This window comes from Cynocephalus volans, chromosome 10 (genome assembly GCF_027409185.1).
Source record: "Cynocephalus volans isolate mCynVol1 chromosome 10, mCynVol1.pri, whole genome shotgun sequence".
NCBI classification, from domain to species: Eukaryota; Metazoa; Chordata; class Mammalia; order Dermoptera; family Cynocephalidae; genus Cynocephalus; species Cynocephalus volans.
In genome coordinates, this window is record NC_084469.1 from 112274530 (window position 1) to 112301925 (window position 27396).

The 27396-nt window shown below is 56.0% G+C and overlaps 3 protein-coding genes across 7 annotated transcripts in view; 2 read left to right on the forward strand and 1 right to left on the reverse strand.

Moving 5' to 3' along the window:
* FANCA (FA complementation group A) overlaps positions 1-1228 on the forward strand; it is a 53379-nt gene extending 52151 nt beyond the window's left edge. The window contains exons 41-43 of the mRNA XM_063109405.1: positions 168-324; positions 480-572; positions 784-1228. Of these exons, the coding sequence (XP_062965475.1) occupies positions 168-324; positions 480-572; positions 784-891 (358 nt within the window). The 3' untranslated portion in view covers positions 892-1228. The remainder of the gene's footprint in view (positions 1-167; positions 325-479; positions 573-783) is intronic.
* On the reverse strand, positions 150-14426 carry ZNF276 (zinc finger protein 276). 3 transcript variants are annotated; one of them, XM_063109406.1, is made up of 11 exons: positions 14181-14426; positions 12273-12576; positions 11846-11892; positions 11309-11755; positions 10038-10116; positions 8822-8905; positions 3849-3959; positions 3703-3778; positions 3184-3301; positions 1648-1747; positions 150-1572 (listed from the first exon to the last, which is right to left on the reverse strand). In XM_063109406.1, exons 2-11 carry the CDS (start codon positions 12554-12556, stop codon positions 1302-1304), a joined length of 1617 nt encoding a protein of 538 aa, XP_062965476.1. In that variant the 5' UTR covers positions 12557-12576; positions 14181-14426; the 3' UTR covers positions 150-1301. The 3 variants fall into 3 exon arrangements, with proteins under 3 accessions (XP_062965476.1, XP_062965478.1, XP_062965477.1); XM_063109408.1 differs by lacking the exon at positions 14181-14426 and adding an exon at positions 13615-13837; XM_063109407.1 differs by lacking the exon at positions 14181-14426 and adding an exon at positions 12856-13006.
* A 121-nt stretch (positions 14427-14547) lies between these two features.
* VPS9D1 (VPS9 domain containing 1) lies at positions 14548-26085 on the forward strand. Of its 3 annotated transcripts, XM_063110387.1 has the most exons (16): positions 14548-14690; positions 15965-16040; positions 17402-17494; positions 17585-17747; positions 19197-19308; positions 19389-19451; positions 19856-19908; positions 20011-20098; positions 20286-20371; positions 20945-21462; positions 22419-22548; positions 22815-23023; positions 23360-23459; positions 24681-24785; positions 25244-25342; positions 25784-26085. In XM_063110387.1, exons 1-15 carry the CDS (start codon positions 14592-14594, stop codon positions 25335-25337), a joined length of 1989 nt encoding a protein of 662 aa, XP_062966457.1. In that variant the 5' UTR covers positions 14548-14591; the 3' UTR covers positions 25338-25342; positions 25784-26085. The 3 variants fall into 3 exon arrangements, with proteins under 3 accessions (XP_062966457.1, XP_062966456.1, XP_062966458.1); XM_063110386.1 differs by having other exon boundaries at positions 25244-26085; XM_063110388.1 differs by lacking the exons at positions 25244-25342; positions 25784-26085 and having other exon boundaries at positions 22815-23042; positions 24681-24777.
* Positions 26086-27396: the final 1311 nt, after the last annotated feature.

A 27396-nucleotide genomic window follows, 5' to 3' on the forward strand; every position in this document is an offset into this window, starting at 1 on the left:
CAGTGCCGAGCCTGTAGGGCCCTGCATGGTCAGGGAAGGGACCACCTTTCCCAGACACCCGTCTTGGCACTGCTGTGGTCTTCCACCAGCTGGAGCAGATGTCCCTCGCACACTGCCTGTGCTTACCTTTTTGACATCTTACAGCCACTGTCCTTCTCTATATCTAGCCTTCTCTCCTACTTCAACGAAGACACTGCTGTCAGGGAAGAGGCCTTCCTGCGTGTTGCTGTCAACATGTACCTGAAGCTGATCCAGCTCTTCATAGCCGGGGAGACGTGTGCAGTCTCGGCTGTGGCTGGCAGGAGTCCAGAGCTCCAGGGCCAGGCAGGTGCAGGGACTGGTCCCGTCTCCAGGCGAGCTCTCCTCAGCCTGAGGCTCCTGCTGGGGGGACCTTCTGGCACAGTTTGCAGGTTGTGGGGCACAATAGTCCTGTTTCAGTATGCCCTCTGACCCATGACCCTTACCTGTCTTCTCTCTAGGGCAATCCTGTAGAACTGATAACAAAAGCTCGCCTTTTTCTGCTGCAGTTAATACCTCGGTGCCCCAAAAACAGCTTCTCAAACATGGCAGAGGTAATACCAAGATGGGGCTTGTTTTTAACATCTTAGGTAAAGTGAGAATTCACAGCATCCTGACATTCAGGATTGCAGCTTTGGTGGCCACAAACCCAGTGGGCTGGCCCCCCTCCTTGTGCCCTTGCAGCTAACACAGGCTGCAGGCACGGTGGACTCAGGTGGTTTGTCCTGAGTGGCCGTGGGGCTTAGTACAAGTGTCTCCTCACAGGTCCTGGCTGATTGTGGAGACAGTGACCCAGAAGTGAGTGCTGCTCTCCTGAGCAGGCAGCAGGACGTGCCTGACGCTGACCTGTACCAGGAACCCCGTCTCTTCTGACTGATACGTCACAGCGCACCAGCCTCGCTCTTTTGTAAATAATTTATTATGAGCATAACATGGAGATCTTGTTGTACTAAAAAGTGGATTACAAATCTCCTTGATCGCTTTAGCAGGGAAAAGGAATCGATTACTTATAATCTGTGTCTGGCCCCAAGTTACTTGGTGTTTGAAGGGAAATAAACTGCTGGTCCCAGAGCGAAGACAAAGGCTGTGTGGGCTGCACACCGAGCCAACCTCCACCATACCGAGGGAGAGTGACCCTCCAGATCCTCCGGCAGGTGGCTGCCGTTTATATGGAGTGGGGGTACAGCAAGGCTGTGCCATTGGGAGTAATGTGAGGAACCATTAAAATTGTCTTTAAACCCCACATGATGCCTGTTGAGTTCAGGCTGTTCCACCTGCAGTCCTCAGGTGGGCTCGGGCTTCACAGCCTGGCCCTGCATGGTCCCAGTGGGGCTCAGTGGCCTGGGTGGTGGCTCCGCCTCCAGGGGCAGGGCCTTGTCCTGGGTCTGTGTCAGCGGATGGACCATGGACATGTGCACGTTGAGGTTGTGGGCCTTCTCAAACCGCCGCCCACACTGGTCACAGGCAAAGTCCAGCTCCGTCTCTGCCTTGTGTTTGGTCATGTGGTACTTGAGGGATGCCCGCTGCCTGCACTGGAACCCACAGACTTCACACCTGGGGGACAGAGGTGGGTGAGGAAGGGCACAAGTGCCAGTCACAGCCTCATGGAGGCACCCAGCCCACACTTACTGCAGAGGCTTGGCTCCTGAGTGGCGCATTTGGTGGACAAGAAGGTGCTTCCGCTGCTTGAAGGTCTGTCCACACTCATCACAGATGTAGTTCCGCACCTCTGAAAGACCAGAGCTAACATGGGCACAGGCACCTAGAAAGAGCATTTCTAGTCCATGGCACAAAATGTGTGTGCATAAGCAAGGGGCCTTTGAGGACCTAACTATATATACAGACAAAAGACAACACTGACACAAAGCACTTCATTAGTGAAGGCTTCTAGATCACTTGAAAACCTGTCATATGGCTTGGTCTTCCCCCTCAACTGTGTACATTTGAAGCCTTCTTTTAAAGGATAATTAGAAGAAGCCAGATCAATAAGGTTTTGTAGATTACTGATTGTCACAGCTACTGCTGCTCTAGAGCAAGCACCCCTATATTAGGGAGCCATATGGTGGGGGTGGGCGAGACCACTGGTGGGAGTGTAAATGGTTATGCCTGCTTTGGAAATCAATTTCTCATGCTCTTGAATAAACATTGATGGTCATAGCCTGTGCAGTCTGCACCTCTCACCTCTGCACATCCCTGGAGCAGCCTCATAGGCCACTTACCCTCTGAGGTATGCTCCACTCTCAGATTTTACTGTTTCATGTTTTTTAAAAACTGCTGATTGTGCCTATTAGTGACTGGACTGGGGTACACAGTTTGAAGAACCCAGCCTAAGGAGATTATCACATCAGGATGTGTGCAAGGACATGCAGAGCAAAAAATCTGGAAATAACCCAAATGTCCATTGATAGGAAAATAGCTTCACTGTGAAACACAAGTGATCTAGCAATAAAAATGAGTAAATCCCAATGAAAAAGACTCCTGTGGTAAGCCATTTTTATGAAGCTCAAAAATACGCAAAACTACATATTGTTAAGGGATCAATATATATACATCTGTAAAATATCTATTGAAAAGGAACACGGCTGAGGCATGCCACCCCGGTGATCAGGAGGCAGCAAGCACGTGTGTATACTGTTCATATTATTAAAACTGGAGGGAATCACAGTTGTGCACACGTGACATGGGCCCCGAGTCAATGTGTGTGCAAGTGTGGATGGTGGTTTTGTATGATTGAGAGGCACTATCTTCTTTGTGCTTTCTTTTCAATTTCTACAATGCACATGACTTACTTTTACAATCCAAAAAGGATAGAATTTTTAAAAAATAAACTCGCAGAAGGGCACCAAGATGTCTTGACTGTCAGTTCTGACAAACTGCACAGGTCCCACAGGACAGACCGTGCTTGAGTCAGGACTTCTGTTCCCTGGGAGACTGGGTAGATTCACACTCTCACAGACGAAGCCTTCACCTACCTGTGTGGCCTATACATGAGGCTGTCTGAGACCAAGACACAGCTCTGGGCCTCCTGGAAGGGCACCCAGCCTGTCAGCCAGCTGGGCATGACCCCCCCCCCCAGTGCTGGGGGAGGGGGAGGAGTCTACATCAGCAAGCATGGAGAGGACATGCGTCGCCCACACTCAGGCCGTGTCTCTGGAGGGCGGATACCTGTGTGGATGAGCTTCACATGTCGCTGCAGGTAGCGGTCAATCATGAACACCTTGTTGCAGCCGGGGTGGGGGCAGGGCCTCTCTCGGACCTCTTCATGGTGCTCCTTAATGTGCTTCTGCAGGAGGGACCCAGTGAGAAGCCGTGAGCGCCTCACCTGATCAAGCAGTGCACCCCACTTCCCAAGGGCCCTGCTCAGAGCCTGGGGCAGGTGACGGCTGACCCTCCTGGAAGGAACACAGATACCACTATTCCTCGCTCTACACCTCTGGCTCCTTTAAAGCTGCACTCTGTGAGACCTCTGGACCTACAAGGTGCCCTCTAGAGTGAAGGGCTGGCTCCATGTCCACGCAGGTGGCACTGGCTGGGGCTGCTGCAAATCATGAGCTGGGTTCCCGGGGGTCCTTGCATGCATATGCACCCAGCTCTGCAGACACCTGGTGCCTCCCCCAGGCTCACGCTGACACCCACCACGCCTCAGTCGGCAGCCCCTGGCCCGAGGCAGTGCCTGCTCCTTACCTTCATGCCATCGGCTCCTCGGTACACAGCCGTGCAGCCCTGGTGAGGACACTTGTAGATAGTGGGCAGCTCCTCCCTGCAATACACAGCACATGTGGAGGCACTGCCCCGGGGGGTAGGGCAGTCCCCACACTCCGGCCCCTCACCTCTCACAGCGGAGTTTTTTCTTCCATCCGGGCTTGGGCCCAGGTTTCTTTCGAATTTTTGGTTCTTCAGACTTCCTGGCTTCTTTGCTTTCACTTTTCTTACCAGAGACCCTGGAAAAAAAATGTACCCAGATTCAGTGATGTTTCTGATTTCCACAAACAAATATTCCTCTTTTCGTGCATCTCTCTCTTCTCAAGCTCCCATGACTGAGCCGCTTCCACGCTAACAGGCTGGGCTTCGAATCCACCCTTAGCCACCAAAGCCAAAACAAAATTCTTGGTGGGAGGCTGAGAGGCCTGGACCAGCTGCTCAGGACGGAATGCAGCCCCAGAGGTGGGGGAGCAAAGCACCCTGGAGCATACCTGCTGTGGGGGTGGGTTTTCAGAACTGAAGCTTGACCCCCAGTTTAAGCATCAAAACCAAAAATTGGAGTCATCATGGAAAATGATGGGGTAGGAAGCTTTAGGGGTCAGTACCTTCAACAAAACGAACTTATGCAAGTAAAAACCTCAAAATCAACGATCTCAGAACTCTAGAACCTGTTCGGGCACTCATAGTAACCAGGGCAGAGCTTGAGAGGGAAGGTGCCGTTCTCTGGTAAACTGCATGCATGACCAGCTGCTGTCCCCACTCCTCAGCCCCACAGTGGCTGTGGAGAGACCGACCTGTGTTCCTGGTATGGCTGGTGGGGCCAAGGTGGACAGTGGGGGCCTCGTCCTCCAAAACTATGGGGTTGTGCACTTCAGCCGGTCTGGCAGTTCCTTGAGGGAGCAGCACAGACACAGCAGCTTCCCCTGTGGTGTCTGTCAGGAGACTTAAAGAGACACACACACTTGTTTTTCCTAGTTGGATCCAGACTTTTAAGGAACTTTTGTCAGGAATACAGGGGAACTTCCTCAACATGATAAAGGCCATATGTGAAACACCCACAGCAAACATCATACTCAGTGGTGAAAGACAAAGCTTTTCCTCTAAGATCAAGAACAAGTCAAGGATGGCTGCTTTTGCCGCTGTTATTCAGCACAGCATTGGAGGTCCTAGGCAGAGCAATTCAAGAAAAATAAAAAATGAGAAAGAAGAAAAATTATCTCTATTTGCAGATGACGTGGTCTTACACATAGAAGACCCTAAAGAATCCACACACACAAAAATAAGTGAATTCAGCAAAGTTGCAGGGTGTAAAGCCAATACAAAATAGTTATATTTCTATAACAATGAACAATCCCAAAAAGAAATTAAGAAAACATTTTCAATAGCATCAAAAAGAATAAAATACTTAAGAATAAATTTAACCAAGAAGGTGAGAGACTTGTACACTAAGAACTTCAAAACATTGCTGAGAGAAATTAAAGACACAACAGACGTAAAGATAGCCCTGCGCTTAAGATCAGAGCTAACACTGTTCAAGTGATCTACTCACTGTAGTCCCTAATGAAATCCCAATGGCTTTTTATCTTTGCAGAAATGGAAAAACCTATCCTAAATTTAACACAGAATTTCGAGAAATAGCCAGAACAAATTTGAAAAACAACAATGGGAGGACTCAAACTTTTGGTTTCCCAAACTTACTATAAAGCTGCACTAATCAGAAAAGTGTTACTGGCCTCAGGACACACATACAGACCAATCAAAGAGAATGGAGACCATAAGTGAACCCTTACACATATGATCTACTGATTTTCATCAAGGTTGTCAAGACCATTCAATGGGGAAAGGGCAGTGTCTTCAGCAATTGGTGCTGGGAAATTACCCACGTGCAAAAGAATGAAGTTGGACCCAACCTCACACCATACAAAAAACTAACTCAAATGGATCATGACCTAAATCTAAGAGCTAAAACTATAAAAGTTAGAAGAAAACACAGGGCAAATCTTCATCATCTTGGACTTGGCAATAGTTCCTTAAATACAACACCAAAAGCAAAGGCAATAAAAGTAAAAATAAATAAACTGGACTTCATCAAAATTTCAAACTTTCTGCATTAAAGGACACTGTAAAGATTGTGAAATGACAACCCACAGGGTGGGAAAAATATTTGTAATAAGGGTTTAATATCTAGAATATATGAAGAACTCTTACAACTCAACAGCAAAAAACCAACCCAACTAAAAAATGGGCAAAGGACTTGAATAGACATTTCTCCAAAGAAGATACGCAAATGGCCAGTAATCACATGAAGAGACATTTGTCATCACTAGTCACTGAGGAAATGCAAATCAAAATGGCGAGATAGCCACTCATACCCATCAAGATGACTATTAACAAAAGCCCAGGAAACAGCAGTGCTGGCGAGGATATGGGGACGCGGAAGCCCTGTGTACTGCTGGTGGGATGTAAAAGGTGCAGCTGCTGTGGAAACAGTGTGTCCGTTTCTCAGAAAGTTAAACATTGAATGATCATATGATGCCACAGTTCTACTCCTAGGTATACACCCAAAGAATTAACAGCAGGGACTTAAACATGTACACAGTGTTCACAGCATTAGTCACAATAGCCAAAAGGGAGAAACAACCCAAAACAACAAATGAATGGATCAACACAATGTAGTCCATCCACACAATGGATTATTATTCAGCCACAGAAAGGAATGAAGTTTTGCCACATGCTACAGCGTGGATGGAGTTCAAAGACATTATGCAGTGAAAGAAGCCAGTCTCAAAAGGACAAATACTGTGAGACTCCACTTACATGAGGGACTTAGATTACTGGTTGCCAGGGCCTGGGGGGAGGAGAGGAAGGGGGAATTCATTGCCTAATGGGTACAGAGTTTCTTTTTGGGATGATGGAAAGTCTGGAAATAGTGGTAAGGGAGGTAATGGTTGCCTAACACTGTGAATGTGCTTAATGCCACTGGATTGTACACTTAAAAATGGCTAAAAGCTTTTTAAAAACCAGATTTTAAATATTTGTCCTCTTCCTTAAAGAGTGTATTACAGGCTACGGCTGCTTCTCCACGTCTGATGACTGTTCTTCCCGACTCGGCCAAGTGTCCTCCCCCTGCCTGCCCCCACTGGCTAGGCTGGGCAACCTCTCCTGTCAATGGCTGGCCATTCCCCTCCCACACGAGACCACTTGCTGCTTCAGCTCAAGAGGCTTCAGACAGCTGCACAGCCTCTGTGCCCCCGTGTTTCACAAGTGAGTCCTTGTAGATGCGCAGGCTGCTCAAAATGCATGCCTCACTGATACTTGGCTGTCCCTTCCCCTTGGTGGCTCAGGTCCCAGCTTCCACTTCTGGCTGGAACCATGGTGCCCTAATAACATGTCACTGAAGGCTCCTCTTGTCTGGCCCAGGCGAGCACACCTGCTAGGACTCTATCTGAAGTAAGAGTAGAGAATGTGAAGAGGCAAACTTGTGAGTCAGGCACATGGGGCTGCTCAGAGGCCTTGCCCTCTGGGTGCCCAGTTGAGACGCGCATTGTAGCACCTGAGGAACCAAGTGGCCTCAAGCTTGGTGACCATTACAGCAGAGAAGTGTAATTTCCACTAAAATAACCTTTTTGCTACAGGCCTCTTAAAATATATCTCGTGTGTCCCCATTCCCAAATGCGTGTTTGTCTGCATTCCTGGGGTCCTAGAGGGACCATGAGTGACGCAGTACGAATGTGCTGTCCTTGTCACAGCAGCAAGGGATCAGCAGAGCAGACACTCCCCTTCTAAGCCTGTCTGTCTGGAAAGAGGGTCCTCTCCCTTCCTAGCCCCTGGCCCCCAGTACTCCCTGCACGAATGGTCCCAGACCTGCTGAGCAGCAAGCCATAAAGACAGACTCCAGGCTCTGTCCCGGGATTTGGACTCAGCCTGGGGAGGTCACTGAACAGAAAGCAGGGCCTTCTGTATAGCAGCCCCGGGCTGCCCCCCGAGCCATGGATCCTCTGACACTCCCTTGTGGCCCCTGGCCAGTGTTCCATCCATTCTGAGGCTTGCTTGAGCACTCTGGCTGGGTCCTGCATTCTGATTTAGATCCCTCCCCCACACCTCCTACTCTCCCATTTCTCTTTCCATAACCAATGTCAGAACTTAAATGAAAAAAGGAAGTCAAGTTTACATCTCAGTCTTTCTTGGCTGATAGTGTGGTACTTAGAACTGCTTACTCTTTGGATTTTCATTCTAGATTGTGAAATGCTCAGGACAATGACCAAGTCAATCACTAGCTAACTGTGGGGTGCTGTGGGTATTCCTGGCACAGGGCTGAGAGGAAAGTGGCATGAGTAAAAACTAACCCTCCTTGCCAGGACCCTGTGTTCTAACTGGATATGGAAAACATAAATTCTTAAAAAGGGAAGCTCAAAACAAGGTCCTAGAAGCAATTCAGCAACGAAGTGGGTGACAGCTACCTGGCTATAGAAATCAGCACAAGGGCCGGCCCGTGGCTCACTTGGGAGAGTGTGGTGCTGATAACACCAAGGCCACAGGTTCAGATCCCTACATAGGGATGGCCCGTTAGGTCACTTGGGAGAGTGTGGTGCTGACACCACCAAGTCAAGGGTAGGGATCCCCTTACCGGTCATCTTTTTGAAAAAAAAAAAAAAAGAAAGAAAGAAAGCAGCGCAGAGTAAGGGTGGAGAGCAACCACAGGGCTGGGTCCTTGGGCCCCCGAGGATGCATGACCCAGCAAGCAGACAGGACAGTGGGAGGGGGGTGGGCTGGGAATGGGACTGGCAGAGAGGCCACAAAGGAACTCCCTGGAATGAGGGTGGGTCTTGTCAACAGGGCTCCTTGCCATCACACCACCTGCCACACCCATGATGTCTAAGACACTCCTTACATGGCCTGTTGGCCAGCATGTGGTCTGAGAAACTCTGAGACCAGGTCCCAGCCCCCAACCACCAGGAAGGGGGGGTGATGTCACTGGACTTGGGAGATCAGGGCAAAAGAGAAGCAGAAAGTATGAGCTGAGTGTGAACAGACCAAAAAGTGTGAGCCTCCATCCCTGTCCCCACTGTCCCAGGTGCTTGCAGCAGGGCTGTCCCCTTACTTCTTTTCTGGGTAAGGCTCAAAGGACTCATCCGAGGATTGGGTACTTTGTTTCTTGTCATTGTCATCTTCGCTCAGAAAGTCTCTAGGAAAGAAGAGAGGACCTTTAGCAAAGCCCTGGGCCCGGGTGGGTAACAGATTCAACAAGACCTCCTGTCTAAAGACATCATACAGACCCCTATATCCCATGTTTTAGTTTTCCTGAAAATGTCTTAAAAAATCTAGAATTCCCCAATCTCCAATCCCATTTCTTAAGAAAAAGGGCAAGTCAGGCCACTTAATTCTAACAAGCTGGCAATCTCCCCAGGTGCCAGCTCTCTCAGTCCCAGGACCCCAAACTCGGAAAGATGAGGACTTGCAGGAGGTGGGCTTGGTGAGTAGACTGTGCAGAAGTTACTGCCTCACCCCATGACTCTGAACACCTGTGCAGCTGACAAGTCTGTTGTCAGCCATTCCAAAGTTCACACAGGCAAGAACAAGACCTGTGACCTTCACCCTGAAGCATGAGTCGCTATTTAGTCTGTCAGGCAGCAGAGCCAGGATAGCAAGCCCAGGGTGTCCCCCACAGGCCACTGCCCACCTGGATGAAGGGCCCGAGGTTGGCTGGCAGCCAACAGGACTGGTGGCCTTCCAGCACCTTTAGTACCTCACCACTGGGCACCCCACTGGGGATGCACCAAAAATTGGGCTGTCCTTGTTTGGACCTGGGCTCATCGGCAATCCTGCCAAGGCTTATGGGGCAGGGCGTACAGCGGCCACCCTGAGTGGCTCTCAGCACAGTGGCAAGGGCAGCCCAAGGAGCTAAGACTCTGATAGTGTCCCTTCCAAAGAGTTTTGTCCTCCCCAACACCCGCACAGGGCCTCTGCTTCATGTTATAACATTGTCCTAATACAAGACTAGAGTCTGGCTTCCTCTGTCCTAGTAACATCTGGGGTTGGCACAAAACTCAGGCCTTTGAGGAGGAAGCAGCAGCAGCAAAGGACCCATGCCCAGGACAGTCCTAACAAAGCCACGTCATCAGGTCTGGGGTGGCCTCTGTGACCCAGGAATCTCCCAATCATGAAAAGAGGCCTCAGAAGCTCTCCTGGCCACAGCCCTCCTCCCAACCTCGAGAGGGAGAGCGTCCTAACCAGGGCATGGGCAGCAAGCCCCAGGAGAGCTGAGTTTGGTTTTTGAAGGAGAAATTTTAGGCTATTTAAACCCACTCTTCTCTCACCCCTCAGAAAGGTCACTGAACTCGTCTTTTACCCGATCATCCGAGGCTGAAGACGGAACCTGCTTCTCAGCCAATTGCCCTGAGAAACAAAGAACAAGGCTCCTGTTACTGACACAGAGTGCAGAAAATGCTTTTCTGATGAAAGAGCTTTCCTTGCTGGGTGGACCCTGGAGTTCTCTAGCCTCAAGTTATACCCCTCTCCCAGCCCCATCCCCAGCAAGGGTCCTGCACAGCCTCTAACTCTGCTGAGTCACCCCACACTCAGTAAAGGCACAGTCAGCACCAAGCATCAGAAACCCAGGGGAACCGTCATATTAGCAAGCCCAATCCCTCCCACAGACTCAGATCCAGGCACTCTAGGGTGGGGATGGCCTGCGCTTTGTGTACGTTTGAGACATTTAAAAAATTGTTGCTATCAAAGCACTGCATACACACAGTTTAGAAAGCCAAGAGTTCTAAGATGCCTGTGACTCTCACAATTCCATTCCCCACCTGAGGCCCCAACCTGGACCTGTGTCGCCTCATTTGTGTATCTCTGTCTTAGCTGAACAGTCTGGGTGGCTGCATTTTTTTAAAGCTCCACTGAGGACTCCCATGTGGGAGCCAGCCAAGTGCCCACATGCAGACAGGTCCACATGCCCACGGACAGAGAGAGAGGCAGGCGGGAAGCTGGCCCCTGAGCCTCCTAACACAATGTCCCCGGGCAGCTGCACCCAACCCACAGCACTGTGGGTTGTGGCCCCAAACAAGGGCCCTGTGTTCCCCTCAGCCTGTCAGCAGAAGAGAGCAGTCTACACTGGCCCACACTAGGGCATCACCAGGCGACTGGCTGGGGCTGGGGACTGACCAGCAGCTCACCCAAAGCAGCAGCCTCAGAGGCAACACAGATTTCTCCCTCACATCCCATGGACAAGGGCCCCATTCTTCTCTCTCCCCGAGTCCCCTTGGTCCACAGAACGACCAGTGCCCTCTGCCCTGAGCACGGGCTTAGAAGAACACTGGACGCCAGACTAGCATGTCTTTACAGAAACTGCTGAAGCAGGTCCTGCTTGCAAATAAACAAGAGGTTGGGATGGGTAGGCAGCCCCTCCCTCCTCTTTTAGATGTTGTAAGCAGCCCCAGGCTCCTGTGAGGAAGCATGAGGCTGGCTCCCCTGTCATTTCCACCAGCTCCTTCTGTGCACCACACCTGACATTCACTTCCTGCTGAAGACCCCGCCTGGCTCAGGAATACAGAATCCTGGTCTAGCACAGGCCAGAGGTGCCTCCTACCTGGGGCCCCACTGGGGGGTGGGCTTGGCTGAGCTGGCGGCCCTGGCCCAGGCCCCAGAAGGCTGCCATCTGAAGGAGACCGAGCTGAATCCATGCTGGGCAGCATTTTGGTCTCATCCCCAACTGTGGTCCCTCTGCTCTGTGAGATCTGAGGGGCAGCGCCAGTGGAGGTGGAGTCCCGGTTCTGGGTGAGCTGTGGTACCACGTCCTTGTCCCACGCCCACTTGACTGCCAACGCGCTGTCTAGCAAGAGGGCCCTGCAGCTGGAGTCGGTGTCCATGGTATAATCATGGCCCTGGTCGCAGCCCCACACAGCCTGGATGACGCCACAGTACTCGGAGGACAATGTCCTCTGAAGGCTGGGCAGGGCGCCACAGCTGCCTGCATGTCCGTGCACCCAGCCCACCAAGCTGTGCAGGCACTGGGAGCTTGAAGTGATCAGATCCACTGAGGAGAGTCAACAGAGACGTCAGCCCACAGCTGGTCAGCACCCGGCCCACCCTCAAGAGCCCACCCTCAGACCAAGGGCAGACTTACCCAGACAGGCTCCCTCCTCCACTCCCGCTGGGGGCTGTGCACTGACCCTGCAAAAGATTAGTGTGGCCATAAGCAGGAAGAGCAGCCTGGGGCACACCATGTTCTTTGCACAGGAGCCTCTCAAGATCAAAAACCTCCCCAACAGTCCCTGCCAGGAACCCTCTCCCGGGAACCCTCTCCCCTTCCCTACCAAGGGCTGTCCCTCACCCTGAGAGACCTGCGTACACCTCTCCTCTCCCAGATCCTCCCTCTTCACCTGCCCTACACACCAGTCCCATGAGTGCTACAGTTCATCTACTGAGCTGGACAAAGCCCATCCACCCCACCGCAGAGCCTCCCACCAAAGGACACCCTGTCCCTCAAACTGCACCCAGCATATGGGATGCTGAGCCCTAAACGTCCCCTGAACGAACAAATGAGAACCTACTTTGCACAAGGCTTCCGATGGCCCATCGGGGAGACGTTGACTCTCTGCAGAAAGGACTTGAGGAGGCTGTGGCACTGGTAGAACTGGACGTGGCAGTTCTTGCAGACAAACTGAGACAAAGCTGGGTGCTGATGCACAGCCACCCCCAGCAGGTTCTGGAAGTCCCTGATGAAGACTCGCTCCCCTGGCGACAGTCTCTCTGAGCTCTCCCCGGGGGCCCTGTCAGAGATGCTGCGGAGACTCCTTGAGGAAAACTTCCCGTGGCAGAGGCGACAGTACCCCATGGCAAGTGCCTGGCCTGCTCCTGGACAAAGCAACAGGAGACATTAACAGTCGGCAAGCAAGGCTGGCTCGTGGGCACTGGGCAGCCACTACACAAGTTCTGAGGGGGCGATGCCACAGCCCAGAGGCCACACTCCACAGCCAGCCTCCCAGTGCCAGAGGTGGAGAAGCTCCCTCCAAGGGGCTCCTCGGACATGTCCGAGGCAGGGCTCAGGTGCATGGCTCCCAGCTAACATTCAGCCTTTGGGGGGTGTGGCTAGTGAAGGCCACTGGACCAAGAAATCTTCCAGAAAATTCTAACCTTTTTTGTTTTCTGGTTTTGGTGGTTATCTGGTACACCAGAGAATCCTAAATGCCTCCACAGCTACGGAACTTCACAGATGGAACTAGGAACTTCATCCCCTCACACCATCCTCTGACACCAGAAGTGAAGGTGCTGTATCCACTTTGTGCCTTCAAGGGAACGACCTGGGGTTCCTGCCTGCCGAGTGCGGGTGAAGCCACTCCTCTCCCACCCCCAGGAGGACTGACCGAGCCCCGTGGAGCAAGCACAAGACGGCGTTCTCAGATGGGCGAAGAGCGTGCACAGACGCAAAGGGTATGCTGTCACCCTCACCAGCACTGCTGACTCGAGAACTGCCTGCCAGGCGGGGATGGAGCTGTGCACTGGCCTGGCTCATTCTCCCAACACCCTCTGGGTCTGTTCTAACCAACCAGTCGACTGAAGTTCAGAGAGGGTTAGCAACTGTCTCAAAGGCACAAAGCACAAGGCAGACCAGGACCGCGCCCGGCCCCGTCTGACTCCAAGACTCGAGCCCTGAGCAGGAAGGGCCGGCTTTCTTGACCAAAGCCACCAGCGCAGCTGCTGGACAGCCGGGAGACACGATCACCGGGGGACCGTCGTCACGGGGGTCCGGGGCCATCAGAGGCAATTGGCCACCAGGGAGGTACGTGGTCGCGGGGTGATGCGGTCACCGGGGGACCGGGTCACGGGAGGCAGTGGTCATCGGGGCGGCGGCTCCGCCCGCCCGCCCGCAGCCTCCGGACCGACTGGACCCACCTGCCTCGTAGGCGCCGTCCTCACCGGCGTCCCCGCAGGCCCGCGCCGGGCCCCAGCCCAGCCGCGCCGCCGCCACCACTGCCGCTGCCCCGTCCACGCTCGGCCCGCCGCAGCGGGAGGAGCGGCCCCGAGCCCTGCCGCCGTCACTGCCGCCGCCGCCCGAGCCCCCACGCTGCCGGGCCGCCCCAGGCGACAGGAAGCGGCCGAGCCGGTCCCGCTTCATGGCGGCGACCGCCGCTGAGCCCGGCGGGCGCTGCTCCAGCACGTTCGGCTCTACCCGACCCCGCTGCTCGGCCCCGTTCGGTCCCGCTCGGCCCCGCAGCTCGACTCAGCTCGGACCAAGGGATAAGGGGAGGTGGACGGCGGGCGCGGCGGAGACCCCGCGGGCCGAGCTCCGACTCCCGACGCCAGCGCCGCCCGGACGACGCCCCCACTCCGCTCTCTCCGCTACCGCCTATGGGGCCTGGCCGCGGGCGGGGCGCCGTGACGAGCGCGGGGCGGCCGAGGCTGCCAAGACTTCGCGACAAGCCCACAGGGAGGGGCGACCAGCTCCTCCCACCTCTTACCGAGGGGAAACTGAGGCGCGGGGCGGGCGGACGTCGGCAAAGCCGCGCAGCAGGCAGGTGGCAGAGCGGGTGGCCAAGAGGGGAAACGGGGCCACCGGCGTAGAGCCGGGCGCCGGCTGTCGCACTTAAACGCTCACGGCAACTGCGTGAGGAGGTTCCTTCCACCAGGCCCCTCTCCAGGTGCGGGAGGAGCCCGCGGCTCCGCCACTCGCGCCTCCGCCCCTCCTACCCGTGGGGCGAGGTCGGCGCGGCGGGGCGGGGCGGGGGCCGGGCCGCCGGAAGTGCGCGCGCATCCCTTCCTGCGGTCCGCGGCTCGGGCGGCTCCCGCGCCCGTGCAGGCTGCGTTCCGGCTCCCGCCGCCCGCCCCGCCTCTCCCTTCGGCCGCCGCCGCCGCCTCCCCCGCCCGGCGCCATGGCCGCTGCGGCCGGGGACGGCGCGGTGAAGCCGCTGCAGAGCGCCATGAAGCTGGCCAATGGGGCCATCGAGCTGGACACCGGCAACCGGCCCCGGGTGAGGCGAGGCGGGGCGGGGCGGGACCCTCGCCGGCCGCTCCTGGACGCGGGGAGAAGGGCCGGGGCCGCGCCTGCGGGGTGGCCGGGACGCGCGCAGCACTCCGGGCCTCGGTGCTACCGGCTGCTCCGTGAGCCGGCGCTTGACGCGCAGAGGGGCTGCTGGCGGGTCTGTGACCAGCAGGTCCACGCGTGTGCGTGTCCAGGGCAGGGACTCGCTTTAACCAGATCATCACAGGGGACGGAATTGGGAAGAGGCCGACTGCCGCTCACTGACGACTGCTCGCAGTCGCCAGCGGACGGTGTTTAGAAGGACATCCAGGCGGGGGAGGGTGTGGTTGGTTACCGAGGACGGGCACTGGCTCGGAGGATGGCGACCAGGTAGGAAAGCCGGCCGAGCGCGCTGAGCTGCACCGGGAGGGCAGGAGCCTGCGTGTGTCTAGGAGGAACATCCTAGTGTCTGAATTTGCCGCTTTCCCCAGGTGGGTTTTCTAGGATAGCAGGTGCCCCCACCAGTTAGAAATCCTGCCTGGAATCTATTTTGTTCTTATCTCTGAGGTGTAGACTTAATTGAAATGGGTACGTTGACAACTGGGATAGAACAAAACATGCAGCATGCTGTGCTGCTGATGCCCCGAGTTCTGACGGAGAGCCCTGGGCTGAGTCGTCACACCCTTGAAATTGGCAACATTCAAGTGTTCCAGGCTCCTGTGTGCACAGGGAATACTTACAGTGGGGTTTGGGGAAAGGGATTTCCCAGAACCCAAGCCAGGAAGTGATTCTAAGATTTGCAACTTCACTCCCTCTTTAACCTCTCGGGAAGTGTCTGTTTAAGCCACTGAATGCCCAGCCCTTGAATTACACAGGAAGTAAACTTGTTGCATAAAGTGAAAAATGACAACAACTGCTGATGCTGCTTCCCCAGGCCACTGAATGAGGATGTCAGTTCCTGCCTGTGCTGGAGAGAAGGGAAGTGAAAGGAGAGATTGATGCCCACTGGCTCCTAGCTTACACTGCCCTATGCAGAAGTTGTAGGAAGAAGTGCTTTGATATCATTCCCAGGTGCTGACATCTTTTCCTTCGAGTCTTGAGAGTGAACATACAATCTGTGCCCCAGGCAGAACACCACTGATAGACCCTGGAGAGATTACTAGCTAACCAGCTAACCACTGGCCGGCTAAATGTATCTCAGAGATAAGCAGGCACCAGGCAGGAGTAATGGAGTGATTCCCTTCTAGCAGCCTGAGTCTCACCATTTCTCTTCCCTGGACCCAGGAAGCATATACAGAATACCTGAGAAGCATTCATTACATCTCCCAGGTGTTACTGGAGGAAGTGGAAACTGCTAAAGGTATGGCTCTCAGCCTCACCCATCCTTCCATGCTGTGCAAACTGTGGTCAGTTTAGCCCTTGATGAGTCCCAGGCTTGGAGGTCTCATGTCCTTCCAGCCGAGTCATTAGCAAAAGTTGAACCATTGATAACTCAGTGAGCATGAGCTCTCATAGCATGACTTGGTGGCAGGAAAAGACCCACCTGTAGGGAAGGGGATGGAGATTGGGGTGGGGCAAGGCTTGGCTCCAGGGTAGGGAGGCGTAAGCTGTGTGAAGTTGGAGGGAGCATTCCCAGCAGAGGGGTGTGTAAAGTCCCTGAGAGGAGTGGGTGCAGGCAGGGCTCTGTACATGTTGGGTGGGGCTGGGGTCCTTCAGGGGTGAAAGGAGCCCCTGGAGGCTTTGAACTTTAATGGAGAGGCTGGCATGGAAGCAGAGCCTCCGGAAGGCTCTGTAGTGATGGCAGCAGTGGCTGTATTACCAGAGGTGAGAGAAGTGAATGGCTTGGGAATGCACTTGAGGGGGGCACCAACCAGACTTGCTGGGGGAAGGTGGTAGGTCAGGAGTGGACCTATGAGGGAAGGACATTAAGTTTGAGGTGGCAAGCAGCTCGTTGCACATAGGAGCACAGAGGTCAGGTACAGTGAGGCGCCACACCAGGACTGAGGGCCTGGGAGGAGGGAGCAGCAGGAGGAGCCCGGGGGAGGGTGATGTCCCAAAGGACAGAGAAGCCCCAAGTGGCCTGCGAAGGTGGGGAAGAGTGAAAGGGGTTTCCAGGGAAGTTGGAGCTGAAACAGGGTATGGAATTAGGAGAAAACGGGGGTGTGTGAGGGGTTTGCTGTCAAGGGGAGCAGGGAAGGGGATCAGGAACTGGGGCTGGCCGGGTCCAGGGAAGGGTTACAGGGTGGCAGCTCCTGCAGGGTGTGTGTCTGCTGATGGGAGCCATCCCCTGAGGAGGGATGGGGCAGGAAAGAGCCTCTGGATGAGCAAGTGGGGTGTATTAGGCACAACCAGAGGTGCCGGGGCCATACCTGCAGAGAGGCAGGTCTGCGGTACATGCAGCAGGTGGGAGATGGGGTGTGGAGATTCCCCTCAGCATGTCCTCATCTCTGTGCAATGGCCCATGTGGGCTGTGGGGCCCACTTCCCCGAGGGGCTGTAGTTGCAGTTGAAGGCATCAGTGAGGAGGAAAGTCTCCATGCAGGCACAGGGCTCAGACAGTCAGACTGATGCTGGGCTGGCCAAGCACAGAGCCGCACAGGGCAAACCCAGGGCAGGTGACCAGAGATTCATGAGGAGGAGTGGGCTTGCCCAGCCTTTTCTCAAGTGAGCATCTGATTACTGGTACTGCTGACTGTGACCAGCATTCTTATCCTTTCTCCAGAAGCCGGGGAAACTGTGCCCCCTGATACCTCAAAGATGCTGAAGCTTGCTGAGCAGTGTCTGGAGAGGGCCCAGTCAACAGCTGCCAAGCTTGGTGGGTCTCTGGGGGCATCCCCCAAAGGATGCATTTCCTTTGTGGAATATGAGCCCACCCAGCTAACCCTTGGCTGTGTATGGCTTGCAGGGAAAACACTCCTGAAGCCAGCCATGCCTGCGGCTGCTCCAGTGCCCTCATCCACCAGCCGACACCGCCGGGTATACTCAGATGAAGGAGGGAAGCTCTCTCCTTTTCTGCCACCTGAGATTTTCCAGAAGCTTCAGGTGGTAGAGTCGCAAAGCTCTAAGAAGTAAGATGGGGCAAAATGGGAGGTGGGCTGAGACTTGGCATTGGGTTTAGAGGCCAAGCAGAGTGAGTTGATCCTGGTGAATTTGGTTAATATGGGTCCCAGAAAGGGAATACCCTTTTTCCTGGCAGAGGCAAAGGCATGTCCTCTGGAGGAAAACACTTTCATCTTTCATAAAATAAGTAGCACACAGTGGAAGATAAGCAAGCACAGAAGAAGACAGGAAGCTGAGGAAACGATAGCAGGAACAGATCTGCAAAGTCTGCAAGTAGAGTTATCAGGCACAGGTTAACAATTATGCTGTCTGTACTTAGAGAAACAAAAGGCAAGTTTGAAATATGTGTAGGGGGAATAAGAAACTATAAAACCTGTCCCAGCAAATAAAGAGCCAAATAGAAATAAAACAACACACAATGCTGAAGCTGTTTTTAAAATCTAGTTGGGCAGGTTTGCCCATACTGGCCGGCCACCAAAAAGAAATTTTTTAAATAATAAAAAAATAAAAACTAGTTGGGAACAGGAATAAATTATATCTTCCTGTAGAACCCACACATACATATAAAAGTGAGTGGACGTGTTTATAGTAGCAGAGTAGACATAGTTGGAGAGAGAATTTTAGTGAGTTAGAAAAAAGGTCAAAAGGCATTTGTCAAAGAAACAAAGACAGAAAATATGAGAGACAGAAGGTTTAACATAAGTTTATTGGAGTTCCAGAAAGAGAGGAGAAAGGAAATGGGAGAGAGGCATTATGTGGAGATATAATCATAGACAGTTTTCTGGAACTGGTGAAAGACACTAAGACATGGATGCAAGAAGCCCAGTGAGTCCCAAGTAGGGTAAACAAGGACCCGCTCCTCCTGGGCCTCGGCTGCTTGGGAGGCTGCTGTGCCCCTTTTGGCTTTCCAGGCACCTCATTTTTATACGTGTGGCTTCAGGGCAGACCAGGCACAGGATTTGAGTCTCAGGACAGACTCCCCTCCCTCAGTCTTGTTTTCCCACATCCTCTCCTCTGCCGCCCCAGAAGCAGGAAGGTGTATGAGGCCAAAAGCTGTCAAGGTGTAGTGGCTCCTGGGACTGTTGTTCTCCCTTTCACGGGTTGCAGCTAATGAAGCTGTTGGCCCATGCGGTGCCTTTAAAGAGTTTTGTACATTGTCAAACATATACAACTGATTTTTTTACAAAGTTCAAATGTCCAGCTTTACTTGAAAAGTCAAAATTCCTGGCAATACCAAGGCCTGTGTTTGGGAAAGACAGTTTAGAAGGGGCGGGGATCTCCAGTCCACCCCAGACCGCTCCCTCTACATTTCCTGACTGCCCCCATCGCAGCACCACCTCCTCCTCACCCCCCGGGTCTCAGAGCAAAGTTGGCAAGGATGAGAGGGAGGTTCTTCAGGTCACCTGAGGTGTTCTGGGGTTCCTGGGGCCTGGACAGCAGCTTGTCACCATTTCCAGAGAGCTGACACCCCTGGAGGAGGCCTCCCTGCAGAACCAGAAGCTGAAGGCCGCATATGAGGCCCGGATGGCCCGTCTGGATCCCAGCCAGGCCATGCAGAAGACATCCCTGGTGAGCAGGACCCAGGGAGGGCCTGGGGTTGGTCAGAGAAGGGTCCAGGATGGGGGCTTACCCCCTCCTCCCCTTCTCAGACCCTCTCTCTGCAGCGGCAGATGATGGAGAACCTGGGGATTGCCAAAGCCCGGGAGGAGACAGCATCCTTTCAGCCATCCTGTTGTCCCTGAGGGGACTGAGAGTGTGTCACTGAGCTGAGGGCACAGAAGGGGGCAGAGTGGGAAGTAAAGGTGCCAGGGTCAGAATGTGGGAATGAGAATTCTACCAGCTTTGGAGAGGCATGTCTCCTGGGCTTGGTCCTCTCCCCTCTCCAGCCTTCAAGTTGGCTAAGAAGTGCCTCCCCTAGAAGTCTTCTGTGGCAACAGCCCCTCCCGGAGTCAGTGCCTGTCCTTCCAGCCCCGCCCACTCTCTGGACCCCTGTGTTCCATCTGTCCCCTGGGACATCCTGGGTGCTTGGTGGTGTGCAGAGTGAATGAGGGACAAGGAAGGGGTGGAGGGCCCACTGGGACCAGACCCTGCTGGCTGCTTAACTCTGCCGCCCCAGCTCCAGCGGAAGATGGAAGAGCGCCGGCTGCGGCTCCAGGAGGCCGCCAACAGGTGCGTCTGCCCGTCTCCCAGGCACCTGTGGGGAGGACTCGTAGCGGCTCCCACGTCTGTAGGTCAGGCCCTGGGGCCCCCAGCCTCATCCTTCCTCCCCAGGAGGTTCTGTAGTCAGGTTGCCCTGACCCCGGAAGAGCGGGAGCAGCGGACCCTCTACGCCGCTATCCTTGAGTACGAGCAAGACCATGTGAGTCCCAGCATTGGAGCAGGTGGGGGTGGGGCCAGGGTCACATGGGCCTGCTGGTTTGGGTTTCTCTGTACCCCAGGGAGGGCCCCAACCATCTCCTGAGTCGAAATCTTGGGGTGGAGGGGACGAGGGGCATCCCATCGTGGGGGACCCACTGTGCTTTCCTCCAAGGCCCCCTGTCCTGCAGGACTGGCCAAAGCACTGGAGGGCTAAGCTCAAGAGGAGCCCAGGGGACCTGTCGCTGGTGACCAACCTGGTCTCCCACCTGCTCAGGTACCCTGGGCCTTCAGGCCCTCCTCAGTTTGGCCCACAGAGCCCCCATCCACCAGACTTGGGCTCCTCCCCTGGGTGCCAGGTGACGTGGAAGAGCTTAGAAGGGAAGGAGATTAATTGGGATGTCTGGGGAGGCTGCTGTATGGGGTCAGTGCTGCCAAAGCCCCCACCTGGTGGACACCAAGGGCCCCTACGACATGCCCACCTGGGGACCTTAGCCCCCCTCTGTGCTGGTGGGCTTTCCTTGGCTCCCTTCAGCCTCCAGAGGGGGCAGGTCAGACTTTATTTGCAGCATCCACCAGAAGGAAATAACACACGAATCACTCTCTGAAGTCTTTCATAGTGTGGCAGCTTCATAGATGGAGGCCACAGGTGAGGGTGCGAGGCTTAGACAGGTGGGTCAGTGACTGGTGGGGCCACCAAAGAGATCGCAGCCCCTCCAGCTCCAGCAGGGACCACCGTGACACATGTTCTCTGCTGAGGAGCAAGGATGGGGTGGGTTGTCCCTATGCCCCTGTGCTGCCTCCACAGGGAGCTGGCAGCTTCCTCGCCAGCCCACTCCTGTCCTTGCAGCCTTCCTGACCACCCGATCACGCAGCTGCTGAAGAAGCTCCAGTGTGCGGTGTACAGTGCACTATACCCCATCGTGAGCAGGGGTGCTGCCAGCAGCATGTCTGCCCCGGACTGCTGCTCCCTGCCCCCAGATGCTGATGGGCTGCTGGCTCCTGGGAGCAGGCGGCTGCGGTCCTCGCAGAGCCTCTACTGCATGCTCTCTCCGCCAGAGCCCAGCACGGCCCTGCAGCCCCAGGACAGACCCCCTGTGGCCTCCCCCTTGCCCCTGCTACACCCCGGCTCCCCGGATATAGGGGCAGACAGCAGACCCACAGGACTTCCCTCACCCCTGGTGGATGCCTCCTCCCTCCTGACAGATAAGGACAGCTCCTTCGAGGACCTGGAACAGTTTTTGGCTACGTCTGAGAGGTGGGGTCGGGGCCTTGGGGGGCAGCCCGAGGCACAGACCCCAGGGGTGAAGAGGGAGCCTCTGCTGGAGTGGCTGAGGAGCACCGTGAAGGACATACACAATGCTGTCGGTGAGGCCTGCGGGGCACGGGCTGGGCGGGGTGGCGGGGCACTCTGACTCTGAAGCCTTAAGCCAGCAAGTACAGCTTGCCGGGTCCCTCGCCTGGATGGCAGCCAGGCCAGCCCTGATCTGCAGAACCCTCTGCACCCATCCTCCCCTGGAGCCAAGCACTCTGCATAGCAGCACAGGCCCTGGCCCTGCCGCAGCCCTTGGAGGGTGGGTGGACAGGTGTGTCAGTGCAGGGTCCCCCCTCCACACCTGGCTGTTTCCTCACTGGGCTGCATAGGAGGCAGGAGACATGGTCTGTTTACCCCTTGCTTGTCTACCTGGTCCATTCCAGTGCTCTGTTTGGGGAAAAGTCTGTCTGACAGAGCTTCTGGTCAGCAGGTGGTCCTGGTGTCCCACTTGGTCAGACTCAAGTCCCCACCCAGAGATTGTGGAACACGTGCAGCCCGGTGGTGTCGATGGCTGTCCTGTCAGCCTTTCTACTTTGGAATAGTGTGTAGCTCCCCCAAGGGTTGGAGCTCAGGGTGGCAGATGACTTCCGAGTCCCTTCTAGGGTTTTCTAAGAACAGTGAGGAAGACCCAACAGCCAGGGGTTCTCACTGTGCGTCCTCCCTGTGCCGCCCACATTCTGAGGGACTCTGGACAGGGCCCGAGCCTCCCCAGGCCTGACTCCTGTCTTCACATGTGATTCTCACGTCCTTCCTGGTTCCTGTGGTCTTGGGTACAGGTCCTTTTCAGAAAGAGACCATTCTCCCCTCTCCTGAACAGAGCCCTTGGTCCAGGAAGGGCAGGGATGGCTATGGGGGAAGGGCCAGGTGGAGCCCCCTCCCCGCCGAGTCTAGACATTGCTTTGCTTCAGGGAGGCTGGCTCGAGGTGGGAGGGGGACACCGCAGGCATGGAGTCTACAGCGGAGGCCACAGGTGAGGGCCTGTCTGGACACCCTGGCTCTGTCCCGGCAGACAGGCTGCTCTCACTGACCCTCCTGGCCTTTGAAAGCCTAAACACAGCTGCCTCCAGGGACCGCTGCCTGGCGTGTATCGAGGAGCCCTTCTTCTCCCCACTGTGGCCTCTGCTGCTGGCGCTCTACAGGTAGGGCCCATCTGGCCCCTACCCACATGACCTGGGGTCTCCCGGCTCCAGCCATCACAAGGTCCACCTTCATCTGGCTTTTTGTGCTTGTGGCCGGGGCTCAGCTCTGAGGCCACCCCCAGGTGTTTACAGTCTACAGGTGGGGCCTTGCTCAGGATCTTCACCAGCTTCCCAAGACTGAACCCCAGGGACCCCCAGCCACAGCCCTGCCTCTGTCAGTAGGGTGGGGTCCCCTGGGTGGCTGAGCCTGGCCTCTCTCCACCCAGGAGTGTGCACCGAGCCCGGGAGGCCACCCTGAGCAGGAGCATGGAGCTCTACAGGAATGCACCCCCCACAGCCATTGGCATCCCCCCCAAGCTCCTCCCCCAGGACCCTGAGGCCAAGGGGGCTGGTGTCTACCCCTACTGCACAGCAGCCCAGGAGCTGGGACTGCTGGTCCTGGAGAGCTGCCCCCAAAAGAAGCTGGAGTGCATCGGTGAGGGGACATCTGAGAGGTGGGGGCCCAGTGGGTGACTTGGAGCCTGTGTCTTCACCTCTGAGCTACAGATTCTTCTCTGGTCCAATGTGGGGGACCCATGGGGCATAAGTGGTGAGGGAGCAGTACCCCTGGGGGGTTGCTCCAGTCTGCCCATCCCTGCACATCAGGAGGCAGGTGGGTCAGTGATGCCAGGGACCTTGACAGGCTACTCGGTGGGGGGGCAGTAGCATGGGCCCCCCTATCCGGGCCTTTGGGGCCTTCCTGTCCCTACTGGGTCCTACTGTTGCACCTCCTACCCAGTCCCCCCACCTGAAGCCACGCTTCTGGCTGCAGTGCGGACCCTGCGGGTCATCTGTGTCTGTGCAGAAGACTACTGCCATGCCCAGGAAGCTGCAGCCGAGGCTGGGCCCCAGCCTGGAGCCCCTGCTGCCATGTGAGTCCCAAGAGAACAAGGCGGGGTAGCTGGGGTGGGCATGGCTCCAGCCCCCAGGATCACTCGTATCAGCCATCTGGGTAGAGCTTCTTAGGGACCAGGGACCCCCTGGCTAATCTGGTGAAATTTAAGACTGCTCCTCCCAGAAGTATGTGTTGACACTCACCTTCAAGTGTCGGGCGCAAGGCAGTTGCAGACCCTCCGAAGCCACCATCCCCAGGGAAAGGCCTGCTCCTTGCACTGACCTCCCAGCTGAGGGGTTCTGGGGTATTGTGGTGCCCAATCCTGCCTCAATCTCCCCAGCAATCTTCTGACCTGGCCTTGGTGTCCACCTGGAGCTGAGGTCCCCCTCAGCACCTGCATGGGCCAGCCCCTGAGAACACCTGTCCCTGCAGTCTGTTGGAGGGGCTGTGGCAGTCGCCCTGCCCCAGGGCCATGTGGCTGGGTCTGGTGGGAAGGAGCCAAGCTGCCCTGGCTCCCATGGGTCCCCTCACCCACTTTATAAATCAGGCTTCTGAGTAAGTCAACTGCAGGTGAGAAATTTCCAGGGCTAAAGTGTTTGCAAGTCCTGGCCACAGCCCTTCTGTGGAGCTGGGGTAGGGGGGCGGGAGCTGCGTCCTGCAGGTACAGCAGGCAGGTGGGGCCTCCCTGGCCTGTGGGGAAGGGGCCAGACTTGTACCTCAGTCTTAAAGTTCACTGTCCCCTTGGCTCCTTGCCCCCCACACTCCCCAGAGGCTACTGCCTGTGGGGCATGTGGGGTCTGAGCACCCTGTGGGAGGCTTCACTCACTCCCTCAGTGCACTGAGACCCTTCCTGAGGAGGGTCTGGGTGCTGAGTGACACGAACTCAGCCTCCTGCCCAGAACTGCTATGTCAGGGTGGACGCTGGTGGACTAAAGGGGATCCTGCGGGGAGAGGGGCCCTCCCCTCCACCATCCTGCACCCAGGCTTGTGCTGTGAGATCACAGCTGCCCCACTTCTGCACCGTGGGGGTTGCACACACTGGAGGGGTCGGGGGGCCACCACAGGCCCAGCCCTAGCACCACAGCTTAGGGGCTCCTGTTGGGGACAGCCCTGCTGCTCCAGGTGGCCTCCTGTGCCGCTGGTGGCCAGAAGGGAGCAGGGAGAGAAGCCGAAGCCAAGACCTTCCAGGGGCCACTGGGCTTTGGGGAGTGAGTGGCCTCTGCCCCAAGCCCATTGGTGGCACCACCTGTGCCCACAGAGGCGCCGATGACCTGCTGCCCATCCTGTCCTTTGTGGTGCTGAGGAGTGGCCTCCCCCAGCTGGTGTCAGAGTGCGCGGCCCTGGAGGAGTTCATCCATGAGGGGTAGGAGCCCCCCGGGGGGTGGGGGCAGGCTGGGGGTCTCCATGGGAAGACCACCAGGGGACCTCGCCCCCAGACCTAAACCACTGGTTTGGCAACCGCAGGCTGGTAGGAGCAGATGGTGCTGCCAAAGGCCCACTTTGTGGCCCTACCTGTCACAGCACATAGCTTTGGGAGCCCCTCCAGGGTCCACATGTGCACAGTGATCACTGCCAACCTGTCCCATAGTCTCCCACTCAGCACACCCTCCCTAGACAGGAGCTGAGGGGCTGTCCCCTGGGCAGCATCTGCTTGGGGAGGGGGCTGTCAGGTGCTTGAGGCCATACCCCGGCCCTGCCTACCGAGGATGAGAACAGAATGGGAGGAAAAAGCCTCCCCAGCTCCTTGATCATGCTGCCTTCCAGAGTGCTGGGGGGTGTTCCTTGTTCCCTCCAGATGATGTCTGTGCTGCCTCCACGCAGGTACCTGATTGGAGAAGAGGGTTACTGCCTGACATCACTGCAGAGTGCCCTGAGCTACGTGGAGCTACTGCCCCGAGGCGCCCTGGGCAAGTAGTGGAGGTCAGACCCTAGGGTTCCTGAAGGTTCAGAGCTCCCAGGGCTGGCCTTCCTGCACCACGGAGCCACAGGACCCTCTGAGGACTGTCCAGGAGCTTCATGCTGCCCAGCACACTAGGTGCTGGGGCCCTCGGGGAGGCGGGCCAACTGTGGGGGGGACTCTCCAACTCTTGCCCAGTTCCTAACCCACATCTGCCCTCGGGCTTGGGCCGGCATCTGCTCCTGATAGGATGAGGCCAAATCAATTCCGAGGAACCAGGCCCTTCTCTTGTCTGTGCCAGCTCTGAGAAGCCCCTAAAGGGAAATGAGCCACAAGCTCCCTGGGGCCCCCCAACAGGGACACTGGGGTGGCCCCTGGTGGGCATCAGGGCAGAGTGGGGGCCGTGAGCCAGCTGATAGCAGTGGTCTGATTTCTCTCCCCTCCCATCCCCTGGGATGGTCTAGGCTCCTCTGAGCCGGTCTCTCACTGGAGTCGAGAAAGAGCGTGGCCTGGGCACAGTTGGTGGGAGACTGTGCTGCTTACTACAGGGAGGGCCTCCCCTGTCCATCCTCCTACCTGGGCCCAGAACAGTCCCTGCCCCTGGCTTACCTGGGCCATGGGCACTGGATATTCCAGGACCCCCGGCCAACTCCCACTCCCTGGACATCCTCTCCCAGCTCAGTGTGAGCCCCAGGGTCAGCACCCTCAACTGTTACGTGCCCCTGTGCGGCCACCAACCCATCGGAAATAAAGGGGTCCTGCTGTCTTTCGATGTTGCTCACTTGGCACCCACCTACTGGCCACTGCAGAGACCACTGAGGTCAGGGGATGAGGAGCCACAGCCCCTTCCACCTGATCCTCTGTGCAGGAACAGATCTTCCTGGGGCTGTATCTGGCCAGGGAGGTGTGGGCTTCACCCTTTAGAATGGGACAGTTTGGCAAGGCATCAGTGGGTTTGGGGGCCAGGGTGAGGCCATCGCTGAGGACTTGAGCCCAGAGCACTCACCTGAAGGCCTCTCGGGAATCATCATCATTCTGTACGTGGGGGGACACAACATGAATGCCCCCTGGTGGTAGTGTGTGGGCCCTGGAGGGGAGGAAGCAGGTGGCCGGGTGCTGAGGGAGGGTCTCTGTCCCAGACCACCAGGAGCTGACCATGGTGGTTTCCTGGGGAGTGAGTCTTACAAAACAGTAGCAGCTGGCATCTGTGTGACACTGTTCAGAACCCTCCACAGGCAATAACCGGTTTACTCCTCATGAGGACCCCATGAGCAAACAAGTGATGTACCTCTCCAGGTGGGTGGCAGAGCTGGCTCTGAGTCTGGGAGGCCAACTTCAGGGGCCAGCCTGTGAACAGTGCCTGGCTGGGCTGGAGCAGGGTCCTCTGGCAGGAGCCTTCATAAGGTGGGGATAAGCCAGGAGCCCCCCTGACTCAGCAATTCCCTGCCGCCAGCCCCTCACCCAGTGCCCCAGGAACAAACAGGCCAGCACACACCTGCTCTGCCTTGTGCTTGAAGCTTTCAGTCCTGTGCATCCCAGCCCTCTGCAGAGAAGAGGCCCAAACCCATGGCCAGCCCTACCCTTAGACTCCCTGGCATTCTGCTGGCTCCAGGCGAGAATGTTATCTCTGTTCACAAGCTTATATTCTTGTGAGGAGCAGAGTTCTGAATCCCCAAACCTGGATATAAATCCCAGTCAGCCATGGAGGCCTGGTGGGTAACATTCCCACTCCAGGCCTCAACACTGTCATCCAGAAGATGGGATTTTAAAGCCCACTTTGTAGAACAGTGGAGGGTGAGTTGTGTCCTGAGCAAGTCCTAACATCGGGAGTACCTTTTGGCTTTGCATGAAGGCCACACCTGCAGCACCAAGTGCTTTGACAGCTCGGAATGCTCTGGCTCACCTGTCTCCTTGGCACCAAGATCAGGCAGGCTTGTGTTTAGGCACTGTTTCTCGCTGTGTGACTGTGAGCTAGTCCTTTAGCCTTCTGACCCTGAGGCTCCTCCGTTAAACAAGGATGAATAATAGAAACATCCCACAGGAAATTCAGCAAATCAAGAAGGGAGGAGCCCCAATT